The sequence below is a fragment of the Siphateles boraxobius genome, unplaced genomic scaffold (genome assembly GCF_051911475.1).
Source record: "Siphateles boraxobius isolate OS27281-9 unplaced genomic scaffold, OSU_SipBor_1 18, whole genome shotgun sequence".
NCBI classification, from domain to species: domain Eukaryota; kingdom Metazoa; phylum Chordata; class Actinopteri; order Cypriniformes; family Leuciscidae; genus Siphateles; species Siphateles boraxobius.
Window position 1 is genome coordinate 10,838,084 of NW_027508788.1, and position 14,280 is coordinate 10,852,363.

General features: G+C 37.6%; 1 protein-coding gene across 1 annotated transcript; it reads right to left on the minus strand.

Moving 5' to 3' along the window:
• Positions 1 to 301: 301 nt before the first annotated feature.
• rrm1 (ribonucleotide reductase M1 polypeptide) lies at positions 302 to 8,766 on the minus strand. Its single transcript, XM_077233480.1, has 19 exons — positions 8,128 to 8,766; positions 7,411 to 7,499; positions 6,633 to 6,810; positions 6,435 to 6,535; positions 6,275 to 6,334; positions 6,138 to 6,177; positions 5,374 to 5,536; positions 5,095 to 5,236; positions 4,921 to 5,004; positions 4,680 to 4,841; positions 4,088 to 4,167; positions 3,808 to 4,009; positions 3,267 to 3,416; positions 2,961 to 3,182; positions 2,801 to 2,877; positions 1,162 to 1,297; positions 982 to 1,077; positions 718 to 906; positions 302 to 637 (listed from the first exon to the last, which is right to left on the minus strand). Exons 1-19 carry the CDS (start codon positions 8,144 to 8,146, stop codon positions 455 to 457), a joined length of 2,373 nt encoding a protein of 790 aa, XP_077089595.1. The 5' UTR covers positions 8,147 to 8,766; the 3' UTR covers positions 302 to 454.
• Between the last annotated feature and the right edge of the window lie 5,514 nt (positions 8,767 to 14,280).

Consider the following 14,280-nt stretch of genomic DNA (forward strand, 5'->3'; position numbering starts at 1 on the left):
CCATACGAATACATGACCAGTTACTTCACTAAGGGTAATGCTGGTGGACTTACATCAGCCAACAAAATCATCAACTAGTGTTCAAATGTATATAAAAGAATATCAAATGCCTTTTTCAGCATTTTATTTTATCAAAGCTAAACAAAACAAACCTACCCTTCCAAAAACATTACACTATAAATTACATTGTGCAAGTGTTGACAATTTATTGTCCCTCAACCACAAGTTTTATGAAACTTGGCCAGATTAAGGATCATATTCATAATGACTCCAAAACCTCTTTTCATAAATCTGAACAAAGTTTGATCTTACCAAAATTCTTTATTGTACACAGGTGGAACAGTATAATAATATTATTCATATGAATTATTCTCTATGCCCATTATAAAAGGTTTAGTACTGTACAAGAGGCAAATTGTTAACCTAATGATCCTCAGTGACAGCAGAGTTCAGTTTATGAACCGCACATCAGACACTCGTCCCGGTTCTCCAGCGAGCACACCATAGCGGCTATGTTCCGTTCTCTTGCTTCCTCATCACTTTTCTGAGTCTCCTTCAGTTTCTCTTTGTTCAGAGTGAACTGGATGGGGTTGGCAGCTGGTTTAGTTCTCAGGTAATACATTCCTGTTTTGAGACCCTGTGGAGAGATGTAGACGTACTATTTATCTATCAACTCTAATTCCTAAACTTCCAAGAGTCCTGAAGTATCTAGTTTACCTGCTTCCAGCCGTAGAAGTGCATGCTGGTCAGTTTGCCATAGTTGGGTTCAGCAATGTGAATGTTGAGGGACTGGCTCTGGTCAATGAAGGCTCCTCGATCTGCAGCCATCTTTAAGATAGTCTTTTGAGAGATCTCCCACACTGTCTTATACAGCTCCTTCAGGTCATCTGGTATTGTGGGAATGCTCTGCAAAAAGAAGGACATTTAGAAAGTGACAAGGCGAAAACAAAAAAAGTAATTCAATTGTAAATGCCAACTAACCTGGATGGATCCGTTCTGAGCAATTAGCTGGTTTTTCATTTCCTCGTTCCAAAGTCCTCTTTCTGTGAGGTCTTTGAGAAGATGTGGGTTCACGATCTAGAGGTAAACGAAAACCACTAGTTAACGATGTACAAAGACATCAGTTTATCTTGCAACTGTTCACTGTAACATCAAGCCCACCTGAAACTCTCCAGACAGAACTCTGCGTGTGTAGATGTTGCTAGTGTAGGGCTCGATTGACTCATTGTTGCCCAGGATTTGAGCTGTGGAAGCAGTGGGCATGGGAGCCAGCAGCAGACTGTTACGCACACCATGCCTGGGGAGAAAAATAATAATAAATATGTGCATATATATATGTATTATATATATATATATACACACACACACACTTATCAGGACTGCTCTTGACTAAAGGTTTTTCTAGTCGACTAGTCATTCATGTAAGCCATTAGTCGACTAATCGCACATTTGTTAATTGAATGACTTAAATACTGAGGAGAATACTAAAACATGAGTGTTTAATATATAGGTGTAATATAGCCTATTCTGCATAAATCTTGCCCACAAAGCACCAGCAAAAGTAATGATTATGAATATGTCTGAAAAAAATAGTAAGGAGAGATTTTAAGTATTTATTAATTATAAATTAATGTTTTCTGTGTCAGCTGCAATGATGAAGTAAATCATGCTGACTCATGATCTCCACGGTATAGTGTAGGGCTGTCAACGAATATTCTAAATTTGAATATATATTCGAATAGTTTTAAAAAATAGAAATTCGAAGGTGAAAATTAATATTCGAATGTAGTAGAATGTATGCAGTAGCAAAAAAACGCAGTAGCGGAGGCGCGCGCTGCCTGAGGGATTAGGAACAGGTCACAGCTGGGTCGCACTGGCGTCACTGCTGAAAGTTGACTTGCATACATGGAAGATGGCAGAAAGTGCAGAGCCCAACTCAACCCCATCAGAGAAAGTGATTTTAACCCCCAAAATCTAAAAAGCCATGTCTGGAAGTACTTCGTATTTTGGTCGGTGGATGGTAAAATTGTGGAGCCGCGAGATAAAGTTGTATGCAAGCTATGTAATGTTTTTTTCTTCCTTTTTTTAATAAGCACCAATAATGTAAGTAGCCTTTTTCGTTTGTAATAGCACTTTATTTTTTATGAACCTCAGGGTAAAAGTTCGTTGTGACATTTCTTGGAATTGTGTGCCTCATTTTATTTAACATTAAACAGAAACATTAGTGTACTGTACTGACTGATTAGATATTGCAAGCGCGAGCGAGGTCTGCAGTCTTTGCCATTAGTTGTTTTACTTGTTTTTGTGTAGGTAATACGTTGTTAAATATGTTTAAATTCAAATAAACTATCTAAACAAGTAGTTATGTCTCTTTGTATTAATTTGTCCTGTTATTGACGTAATGCGCGTCATTGAAAAAATGCGCAACCAGATATTCGAATATATGTGTTTTTAGAGGGAATATTCTAACGTCATTTGAGCAATTTTGACAGCCCTAGTATAGTGGCATTATCTAATTAAACATTTACTCATTTGCATTAATTTCCAGAAGAAAATTCTGAACATTGGATAAAGCAAGGTTCAAAATAGTTTCATTTAGTTGACATTAGAGTTTAAGGTTTTTAAAGAAGGGATTTTGGATATATATTTTCAAACACTTCGTAAATTAGAAAATACTGTCAAAAGACAAACAAAAAGATATTAGGAACTAAACTAAATCAGGCAAATGATATATGAACAAATCCATCAGTAAAACCTTTACTATATAGATAGGAATTACACGAAATGAGCAGTTACTAACTTTGCAATCTTTTCCTTGATTGCCGCCCAGTCCCACAGGTCTGTAGGTGTCTTTTCCCACATATCATACTGCAGGATCTGTGAAATCACACCAGGAACAATTAGAACTCTGTAAATCTCAACTAACATCAGATTGCCTTAAACTAGAACATTTAACTTACGCCCTTGCTCACAGGAGACCCAGGGTAGGTTTCATACGGTCCAAGTTCTGCAGCCAGCTCACAGCTGGACTCCAAGGCAGCGTAGTAGATGGTCTCAAAGATCTGTGTGTTGAGAAGTTGAGCCTCTGCGCTCTCGAAGGGGAAGCGCATGAGAATGAAGGCGTCAGCCAGACCCTGAACACCAATACCGATGGGCCTGTGACGCTTGTTGGAGTTCTCTGCCTGTGGATTGAGAGAGATGATCAAACTCTGCCGCAGCCATTACAATAATGCAGGATGGCTAAAGAGGGATAAACAGCACTTCACCTCTATCACTGGGTAGTAGTTGATATCGATGATTTTGTTCAGGTTCCTCACAATGACCTTTGTAACAGAGGCCAACTTCTGGAAGTCAAACGTTCGCTCTGAGGTGACGTACATGTTAAGTGCAATGGATGCCAGGTTGCAAACAGCCACCTACAGGAGAGTTTGGGTCTTCATGAATGCACTTTCCAATAGTCATGTCATATGACTAACAGTAAGCTATATTATTATACTAGTAACACTTTACAATATAAGGTTAATTTGTTACATTAGTTAATGTATTAACTAACATGAACAATACATTCATTTGTTACTGTATTAGGTAATCTTTGTTAACTTCAGTTAATAAAAATACAGCTGTGCATTAACTAATGTTAACAAATAAAACCTAGCATTTTAATAACGTATTAGTAAATGTTGAAATTAATAATTACTAAGATTAATAAATGCTGTAAAAGTATTGTTCATTCTTAGTTCATGTTACCTAATTAACCTTATTGTAAAGTGTTACCATTATAAATTGTGTATTCTGCACCGTCCCTACCTCATCCTTACTGGTGTACTCCACTATCTCTGTGCACAGGTTACTGGATTTGATGGTGCCCAGGTTCTGCTGGTTGCTCTTGCGGTTGCAGGCATCCTTGTAAAGCATGTAGGGTGTGCCGGTCTCTGTCTGAGACTCAATGATGGCATGCCACAACTGCTGAGCTTTCACCACACGCTTAGCTTTGCCCTCCTGCTCATAACTAAAACAAAAGATCATTGAATGATTAATAAACAATGACTTTCATAGTTTTACAGTAGTAGAATTAATATTTTCACACCTTGTGTAGAGCTTCTCAAATTCTTCTCCCCAGCACTCATCCAGCCCAGGACAGTCACTGGGGCACATCAGAGACCAGTCCTACATGGGACAGGAGGAGCCACATATGAGTTTTCGTTCTTAAAATTAAGCATTAACTAAATTGGACTGTTTATATATTTGTTTTGTATACATAAACAATCATTCAAAAGTTGGGGATCTGTAAGATTTTGTAATGTTTTTGAAAGAAGTCTCATGTTCACCAAGGCTGCATTTATTAATTAAAAACACAGTGAAACAGTAATATTGTGAAGTATTAAACCAAAAACTGTTTTCTATTTTTATAGATTTTCAACCAATTTATTCATTTTATGGTAAAGCTAATTAGTTTAGCCTCATTAGTCAAATGCTCCTTCAGAAATCATTTTAATATGCTCTAATATATTCTAATATTTTTTTTCCTGGATTCTTTGATGAATAGAAAGTTAAGAAATGTTTTATTGCTGAATATTATATATTATATATTATATATATATATATATATATATATATAAAAAGAAATCTGTTATTTTAGATATAACAAATATTTATTTTTAAGTTTAAAGTGTGCTCACCCCATTGGTCTCCACTCTCTTCATGAACAGATCAGGGATCCAGAGGGCATAAAACAGATCTCTAGCTCTCTGTTCCTCTTTTCCAGTATTCTTTTTGAGCTCTAGGAAGTCAAAAATGTCAAAATGCCAGGGCTCCAGGTACATGGCAAAAGCTCCTGGTCTCTGAGCGAGGAGGACAGAAAATGTCAGTAATTCAAGCCAAAATTAACCCCCCTTAAATATCACATGTAAAATGCCTTACCTTATTTCCTCCTTGGTCCACATAGCGTGCTGTGTTGTTGTAGACACGAAGCATAGGAACCAGGCCATTTGAGTTGCCATTTGTCTAAATGACATAATACATTAAGTAAACCCAACTGCTGAATTTTAAAGTACCATTGGAATGAATCTAAAGCAGAGGATGAAGAAAACTCACCCCTGCGATGTAGCTGCCAGTGGCTCTAATGCAGCTCACTGCCACCCCGATACCTCCGGCAGACTTCGAGATGAGGGCACACTGCTTCAGTGTGTCGTAGATCCCATCAATACTGTCATCTTTCATAGCAAGCAGGAAGCAACTAGACATTTGACAAAAGGGAGTTGCTTGTATTAAATGCAGTAGTCTACGGACTTTGTAAATAGAAAAACATTTGCTTTGAAAACTGCCCCCTGGTGTCTGATTGCTGTATAGTGACTATGTTTTCCTGGTGTTCACCTGGAGAGCTGTGGCCGGTTGGTGCCAGCGTTAAAGAGAGTAGGAGAAGCATGAGTGAACCACTTCTCAGACAGCAGGTTGTAGGTTTCAATAGCCGCTGCAATGTCCTCCTTATGGATGCCCACGGACACTCTCATCAGCATGTGCTGTGGGCGCTCAGCGACTGAAAACAGAAGCGGTCATGGGGTCACAGGAACGTTTTCCATTCAGGTCAGTCTCTTTGTTCTTCTTCACCTCAATTGCATTTCCTTCCATTTAAAATGTAAACTACCACTTATTTTGTTTTTTATTTATGGTTTTCTATTTTTTCCTGTCCTCTCCATTAGGACTGTGCCGGTAAATTTGACAACCACAACATGGTGGGAGAGTAGCACCGGCGTTGATACGCCAACACACTTTTTCAGTATGTGAATGCTGTTTTACATGACCATTATGACACAAATGAAGCACAAAGCTTTGTTTCCAAAAGAAATAATAGGTTAGCAATTAAATGTTACATCGCAGCCACAGAAACATTTGGATTAATGTAGAATGAGAGAGGTACGCGAGCCTATACATTTAAGCCTGTAGTGGGTTTCACTGACGGAAGTGTGTGTGTGTATATATATATATATATCCACCACCGCCCCTGCCAGTAGTTGGTCTATTAACACCACGGTAGTTTAAAAAAAAAGAAAAAAACTGCCACTGTCACTGCCACCCTACTCTTCATTTACCTGTCATAATTTCACTATTTTATTTGCATACAGTGGATTTCAACTTACCCTTTCCATTGATCTTCAGCAGATACGAGCGCTCCAATGTCTAAAATAAATGTTAAAGAATGAGATTAACACCACAAAATGACTTTCAGGCAAGCATTAATATATATTTTTAACATATTATCTCATTTCAGAATTACCTTGAAGCCAAAGAAGTTGTAAGAGAAATCTCGGTCAAATATGATGGCTGAGTTGAGGCGCTATGGAAATAAGGGAAAAAAACCCACTAATTACAAATACTTAACACAAAATGTGACTTTGTGGGGAGGGAAAAAAGAGAAACGTGCATATCATACTTACATCTTTGTTGGCCAAAACAATATCAAGGGTTTCTTTTGAAATCATAGGCGAGTGGCGGCTGTTCAGGGGATTCACATAGTTGTAGAGGTCCTCCATAACATCTATGATTGGAGGCAAGCAAGCAAATTAAAGGCATTAATTCAGTATAGATTGTGAAGCGTCCCATTGACATGAAACGGGTGATGCATGTCTACTCACCACTGAAGACTTTCTTAGTTTCTTTGTGCAGGTTGGACACAGCGATGCGTGCTGCTAGGATGGCATAGTCAGGGTGTTTGGTGGTGAGGGTGGCAGTGATCTCAGCCGCCAGGGTGTCCAGCTCTACTGTAGTCACACCGCTGTAAAGGCCCTGAATCACCTTCATTGTGATCTGAGTCTGCAAAGTAAAACCATGCAACTTAGGGTCAGAGCTTTTCATTTGGCTCAGAAAAGGCTTCTTTAATGAAATGACTTAATACAGGGCTATATGGAAGACCTAGAGAGAACTCTCTGTTATGCAAGTTTCTAATGCATAACAAACTTGGATGTTATGCAAGTTTCTAAGCATTATGTTTGAAGAGGGTGGCCAATACAGTTTGTTTAAATATTACTAGGGTGTTGGCTCTTCTAACAGAAGTTGGAAGTGGCCTGTTATGGATGTACTGTTTGATGCATGGCAAAGGCCTGGTTTCACAGACAGGGCTTAGATTAAGCCAGGATTAGGCCTCAGTTTAATTAGGTCATCCAAGTAGCTTTTATAAACTTGCCTTAGAAAAACATTGCTGGTGTGCATCTTGACAAAACAATGGAACTGACATATTTAAAGATATGCAAGTTGCTTTCAGTTAAGACGGCTCAAACATGCATTTTAGTCCAGGATTATAATAATATTTGGGGGCTGTGGCATCTAAAAGATTATAAACCCCTGGACTAGGCAATGGTGGACGGAGCAAAGTGTGGCAAATTTAAGATGTTTTGAAGCATTTTCATAACTTACAGGATCAACAAATTCAGAGTTGAGTCCATAGCAAAGTTTCTGGATGCGTGATGTGATTTTGTCGAACATAACACGCTCCTGGCGCCCATCTGAGACAAGAAAAACAAAAAAAAACACCAGATAAATAAAAATAAATCATTTAAAATATTAAAACAAATATAATAACACCCATAGTAAAGAATACACGGACATGATATGAACTGGAAATAAAGACATGAAACGTGCATAAAAATATGCTGTTCGTGAGTGTGGCATAACAACTTTAAGCTATTATAACCTGTAACTTGACGATATATTGATTTTTAGCAGTACCCGCAATGACCTACTTATTAAAGCGGTTGGCGCCAACTTTGAGTTAACAAAGAGAACAGCTAACGTTAACTTAAGTCGGGTGCTAACATAAACATATTCTCAAAGATTAAAGTTATGCAGTTGGTAAAGTCAATTTAATAACACACAGCAAATAATTCTGCGACCTTATCCAAGACTTCAAATGAACTCAACAGATTAAAATTATTCGCTTTACGTGTAGACGTTGAAACACGATTAGGGTCCATAAATGTTTGTTTTGCAGACTTGCCATCATTATAGGTATGATGAGAACAATACAGAAACAGTAGATACACTTATAATAGCATTTAAATGGAACATTTTTTTGACTATATTTCAAATTAACAGGTAACGTTACAGTTACTAGGAGGATGAGTGGGACTTTACCTCGCTTGATCACGTGCATGATTAGGGTCTCTGGTAGAGAGCACAGCACAAAAAAAGCAACACAAATAGTAGCTGTTATTTGTGGATAAAGTGTTGTTCTTCAGGCCGACCTCTCAGCTGCTCCTGCAGACAGTTGTTATGAACAAGTGCTGAGCGCGAAACACGAACCCGCCAGAAGGTCTTTGTCACTTTCCGGAACAAGAATCTTAGCCAATGGGCTTTCGCTCCTTCTTCTTCGTCGTCATCAAATGTATTAGACACCGGAAAAGAGTGATGTAACATTATATAAAACGTCATATAACTTAACAGCTGAAAACATAGACATCATATATGATATCTATGGCTGAAAATACATTAAATACATAAATACATTGTACTTAAGGTAAAGTACAGATACTCAAAAATGTTACTCATCTAAAAGTCTAAATATCTAAAAAAAAAATGCTTATAAAAAAGTTTCCATATTTAATTAGCCTTACGTATTTACAAGTAAAAATGAAGTACTTTTGTCTCCTCACTTTAGTATTTTATTGTTTAATTATTGAGGAAAGATTTAAGGTATTAAATAAATAAGGGCCCTCGTAATCTTTAATCAAAATAAGTTTCCCTCCTTCTTGCAGCGTTTACTGGCACGAGAGCGGGACAACCTGTCACTCACATGACGTCACAGAAATAAACCACATAGATCCAACGATTAAATCAATTCGCGATGGACAAAATCAAGTCCAGTCATAATTTTTTTTTTCTTGTTGGAGAAGCTGTTTCACTCAAATATGTTTCAATAGATCAAAACTTCCATTTCATGCCGACTTGGACAGCCTCTAAATTAATACTGAGGGAATGACAACCATTGTACAATTTTAATGAACAGATGCTGTCAATACAGTTGTTGTCCAATGGGGTACTAACAATGGTTACTTGAAATGTCTGAAAAAAAGTATTTTGATTCTGTACAAAACAAAACACACATATGGATAAAAGAACTGGGACACACCACTTAGTTATTGAGTTCAGGCATTTCAATCAGACCATTACCACAGGTGCATAAAACATTTACAAACATTTGTTAAAAAAGTGGTTAGTTCTGAAGTGAATTCAAGTGTGGTACAGTGATAGGATGCCATCTTTGCAATAAGCTATAATTTGTGAGATTTCATCACTGCTAGATATTCCACACTCAACTGCAAGTTGTATTATTGTATAGTGGAAGTGTTTAGCAGGGTTCTCAAGTTTTATCAAAAGCTTGGAGTGAGATCACATGCGGTTAGGGGAGGAGCCCTAATGGAGGCCCCGCCCCCACCCATCCCCGCCCCCCAATTTTACCCATTGTTCATAAATTAACCAGCACAAATTCAAATTATAACAATTGGTAAATCTGATAAATAACAAAGCAAGAATACACATTCCAGCTTATGAAATTTATTTTGTGTTGTAAGTGTTTGTTGCACATTTTGTATTTTGCATCTATGTTGCCTAGTAACGAACACAATCTGGCCGAGATACGTGCTGGCGGCAGGAAACTTCACTTTGTATGCCTGCGCCTCGTATACAACGTTATATATAAAGCCTGCAGGACAACTTGGTTGGCATTGCCTTTTCAGCGTGAGAAATACACAGTGTGGCGTGTGAGCGTGTGAACTGGTTGAATTGTGTGTGTCTCATGGCCAATGCGTGAGACTTGAGAACCCTGGTTTAGGAACAGCGGCAACTCAGCCATGAAGTGGAAGACCATGTAAAGTCAAAGAGCGGGGTCACTGAGTTTTGAGGTGCATGGTGTGTGAAAGTCACTAAAGTTCTACTGATTTCATATTAGCTGAAGAGTTGCATTAATATCTGCACAAAAACTGTGCGGCGGGAGCTTCATGGAATGGGTTTCCATGGCCGAGCAGCTTCATGAAAGCCTCACATCACTAAGTACAATCCCAAGTGTCGGATGGAGTGACGTAAAACATGCCGCCACTGGACTCTGGAGCAGTGAAACATGTTCTGTGGAGTGATGAATCGTACTTCTCTGTTTTGCAATCTGATGGGCGAGTCCGTGTTTGGCGAAGGCCTGGAGAACGTTTCCTGGCTGACTGCATTGTGCCAACTGTAAAGTGGCTATAGACCCCTTTTCCAGTGAAGGGAAAACGTATTGCTTCAGCATATCAAGACATTTTGGACAATGCTATGCTTTCAACTTTGTGGGAACAGTTTGGAAAAGGCTTTTTCTATTCCAGCATGACTGAGACCCAGTGCACAAAGCAAGGTCTATAAAGACATGGTTGGATGAGTTTGGTATGGAAGAAATTGACTGGCCCGCACAGAGCCTTGACCTCTACCCCATTGAACACCTTTGGGATGAACTGGAATGGAGATTACGAGCCAGGCCTCCTCATCCAACATCCACCTTTGATGTCAGAGATCATGTACCAATAAGATAGCTGTGAGCTTGAGGTCTATAAATCAAGGAGAAAGCTCTGTTCGCATTCTCATGTATCTCATTTGCTTGGCTGGCACAGGACCCTTTAAATACAGTTTTAAGTCATCATGAAATCAAAATGGATAATTCTTATTTTTAATGTATATTGCAGTATTTATTATAAATGATTTATTCGAGCACATCATTATTGTTTTTAAATTCATGTGGACTTAATTCATTCGTAATCTTTAATAAAAATATATTTTCTCTTTGCAGAGACTTCTCTTCTCTGATGACGTGTTAACTGGTGTGAGGGCGGGACAACCTGTCACTCACATGACATCACAGCAATAGCAAACCACTATCTAATCAATTCCCAAGGGAAAGTCCCTCCCTACATTATTTTCTTATGCGAGAAGCCGTTCCACTAAGAATATACATCATAAATGGGAATAAAAGACAATCACAACTTCCATGAACAACCCTTCATGCTGACTTTAAAATCTTTCTTCATGTTTTTTATCATTTACGCCCGTGTTATGGAAATCATTATGAACAGCAGCTACGCTAATTATTTTCCCTTTTTGCTTTTCTGCTGTTATCTCGGGAAAAACGGCGTTCGTCAGCTCCAGTTTGTATCCAGCCTTTCACGGAGACTTCAGATACCCCAATCACAAAGCCTGTGAAGAGACGACTCAACACCGGCGATATGGACCCTCTATGGTGGACGGCACTGATCCTCAACAACTCGTCTCAACACCGGCGTGATTACTTGGACTTCCAAAAGATGGAAATGGATAAATATTCTAAATGTTCCGATCCAATCTGCCTTGTAATGCTGCCCGAATCATAAATAATGCACTGTTCCTTCGTTGGCCAGAGGAGAACTGGCCCTCCGACTGAGTCTGGTTTCTCCCAAGGTTTTTTTCTCCATTCTGTCACCTGATGGAGTTTTGGTTCCTTGCCACTGTTGCCTTGGCTTTTGGCTTGCTTAGTTGGGGACATTTAATATTCAATAATATTATTGATCTGCCTTGCTTAATGTGGACGTTGACTCAATTTTCTTTTAGAAACAAACTCTGTTATATTATTTTCATGTTATCACTGTGAAGCTGCTTTGATACAATCTGTATTGTAAAAAGCGCTATATAAATAAAGGTGACTTAACTTGACTTGACAGTAGGTGTGGTACCATCAGCCAATCAGCATTGCCATGACATCACTTTCCATACTGTGACATTATTTATTACAGCTCACATAATTTACAACTCAGGTGACAACTGAAAGTGTCCACATGAGAAACTGAAATATTTGCCTTGAAAGGGGAACTATACCGTTTTTAAGCTTAATTTAACAGCTTCGGATTGGAATGGTTATATGACTTTTTTCGGGTTGAATGGTGGTCGTGAGTATAATGGTGCCTTTAAGATTATAGATAGTCACATTCCTTCAAAATTTCGAAACCTAACACAACACTACAAAATTAAACACAGTTAACAATAGATAAGAAATACAACAAAGAAAACGTAACACAACAGAATAAAACATCCTACGCATACATCAAAAAACCCAAATGTCATGATGTTCAGCTATTTACAGATTAAATTAGTTTGACTGGCAACTATTTCTGTTAATTTATCCCATATTTTAGGATATGTTTGTTAACACTTAGCTGGTTAGGTTTTACCATTGTAATTCCCTTATGGAAATATAGCTGCATATCTATATTGTCATCATGCAAGTACAGACGTTTGAATTATAAAGACTGAAATCTCTAAAACTGTTTACCAAGCTCCTTTTTTAAATAACGTGAAATCACAAAGAAAATAAAGTAGCCTAAACAAGTTCACATTGGGGCGGTTTCCCGGACAGGGTTTAAATTAAGCCTGGAGTAGGCCTTAATCTAGAATAGTTAATCGTGTCTTAAAAAATGGCTTTCTGTAACACAGATTAAGTACAGATTAGGTACACCTGGACTATGGAGCCCTGAACTAAAATAAACCAGATTAATTTAAAACCAACTGTACTAATCTGAATTAGCATGACAGAGGTAGCCTATAAAACATGGAATGAACCAAGAAAAGCTAAAAATTGCATGGAACTGAGAAGCAAATACAAGGAAAACAATGGCATCAGAAATTTTTTTTTACTAAACAAGAGAAAATTATTTTTAAGCAAGCTAAATAAACATCAGATATGGAACAGCACACATCAGCTATGGAAGAAAAGAAAAGAAATGCCTGGAAGTCTGTTTGTAATTAATTATATATATATATATATATATATATATATATATATATATATATATATATATATATATATATATATATATATATAATTAATTACAAAAAGACTTCCAGGCATTTCTTTTGAAATTGAACCATTTGAACTCACTCTCGTGCTTTCCCTCGACCCCCACTCCCTCCCACTCCTGGTGAGATCTCCCAAACTCACACAAGAATCTAAATACTTTATATAGGCCTACACGAAGTGAATGCCTGCAATCATTCAGTCATTGACGAATGCACAAAATGTGCAAATTAATAAAAACATTACGAAACGATACACAATTGTAGTTTAAGTTCGCGCTGAAACTATATTTACCTTATAAAATATATATATAACCCATTAAACCTGCTGAGAAACGAGGAGGGAACCTCTGAGTGAACTAAAATGAGCAGTTCCACGAGCATGCCCGGCAAACTCATGAATATTCATGTTGGCTCCGCCCACTGCCTCTACAGATGCACAAGTCAGTTTTGCTCCACATTTAACGAGATATATGGTGCAAAAGGGAGAGCGTGCGAAACTTGTCACTTGAAAGATTCGTAACATCTTTAGTTGAATTGGAACTTCATAATTATTGCCCTGTTGGTCAAAATGGGGATTTTCAATTCTTTAGCTATTTTCTTACAGCCACTTTCTATTTTGTGATGCTCAACAATCTTTTAATGCACATCAGAACTATATTCTTTGGTTTTACTCATTGTGGTGGATGATTGAGGGAATTTGTCCTTTGTGTTTCCTCATGTTTAAACTCATGTGAAACAAGAAGTCATTCTTGAAAAGTCAAGAAGACAATTTAATGTTCCTAGTCACCCTGGTGTGCTAAAAAAAAGGTAAATATTAATGGAAATATACTTTAGAATTATTTCACTCGTAAAAAAAATTCTAGGGGTGCGAATAATTGTGGCCAACGTGCTTTAGAGAAAAACATTTATTTCATAATGTGATTTCCCCCCCACTTTCAATTATTTTACTTCAATGAAAGGTTAGATTTTTGCAATTTGTTTTAAATGGAAGATTAAAAGAATTTTTTTTATCATATTTACCAGGGGTGCCATTAATTCTGACCACAACTGTATATATATACTAGTAATACATGTGTCTTCTTTGAAACACATTGTTAATCTGAAGTTAAACCTGCCTCCTGGTAGGTTTAATTTAAGACTCAATTTAGTCTTGGGGTAACTCTAATCTTCCTCCAGGAAATCAGTTTATTAAACTCTGGACTAAACTAAATCTAGGACTATTTAAAGCCATGACAGAGAAAGCAGATTTCTGTTAAACTGGTTTAAAGGGCCATTTTAGTCTAGCACTAGGCTTAATCTCTGTCCGGGAAACCGCCCCCTAATGTTCAGTTTTAGACATGTTTTTTGTTCGGCTCAGTATTTACTTGTAGAAAACTGATTAATTAACACTGTTTTGTAAGAGTTTTTGATATAATCATGGAAGATGGACACATCCAGTTT

What these genes read in the sequence shown, in the direction of transcription:
- rrm1 (XM_077233480.1), bottom strand. An exon ending in ACTACTACCCAGTGATAGAG is followed by an intron (nt 3,183 to 3,266) that starts GTGAAGTGCTGT and finishes CTCAATCCACAG; the next exon opens with GCAGAGAACTCCAACAAGCG. An exon ending in GGTCTCCTGTGAGCAAGGGC is followed by an intron (nt 2,878 to 2,960) that starts GTAAGTTAAATG and finishes GTGATTTCACAG; the next exon opens with ATCCTGCAGTATGATATGTG.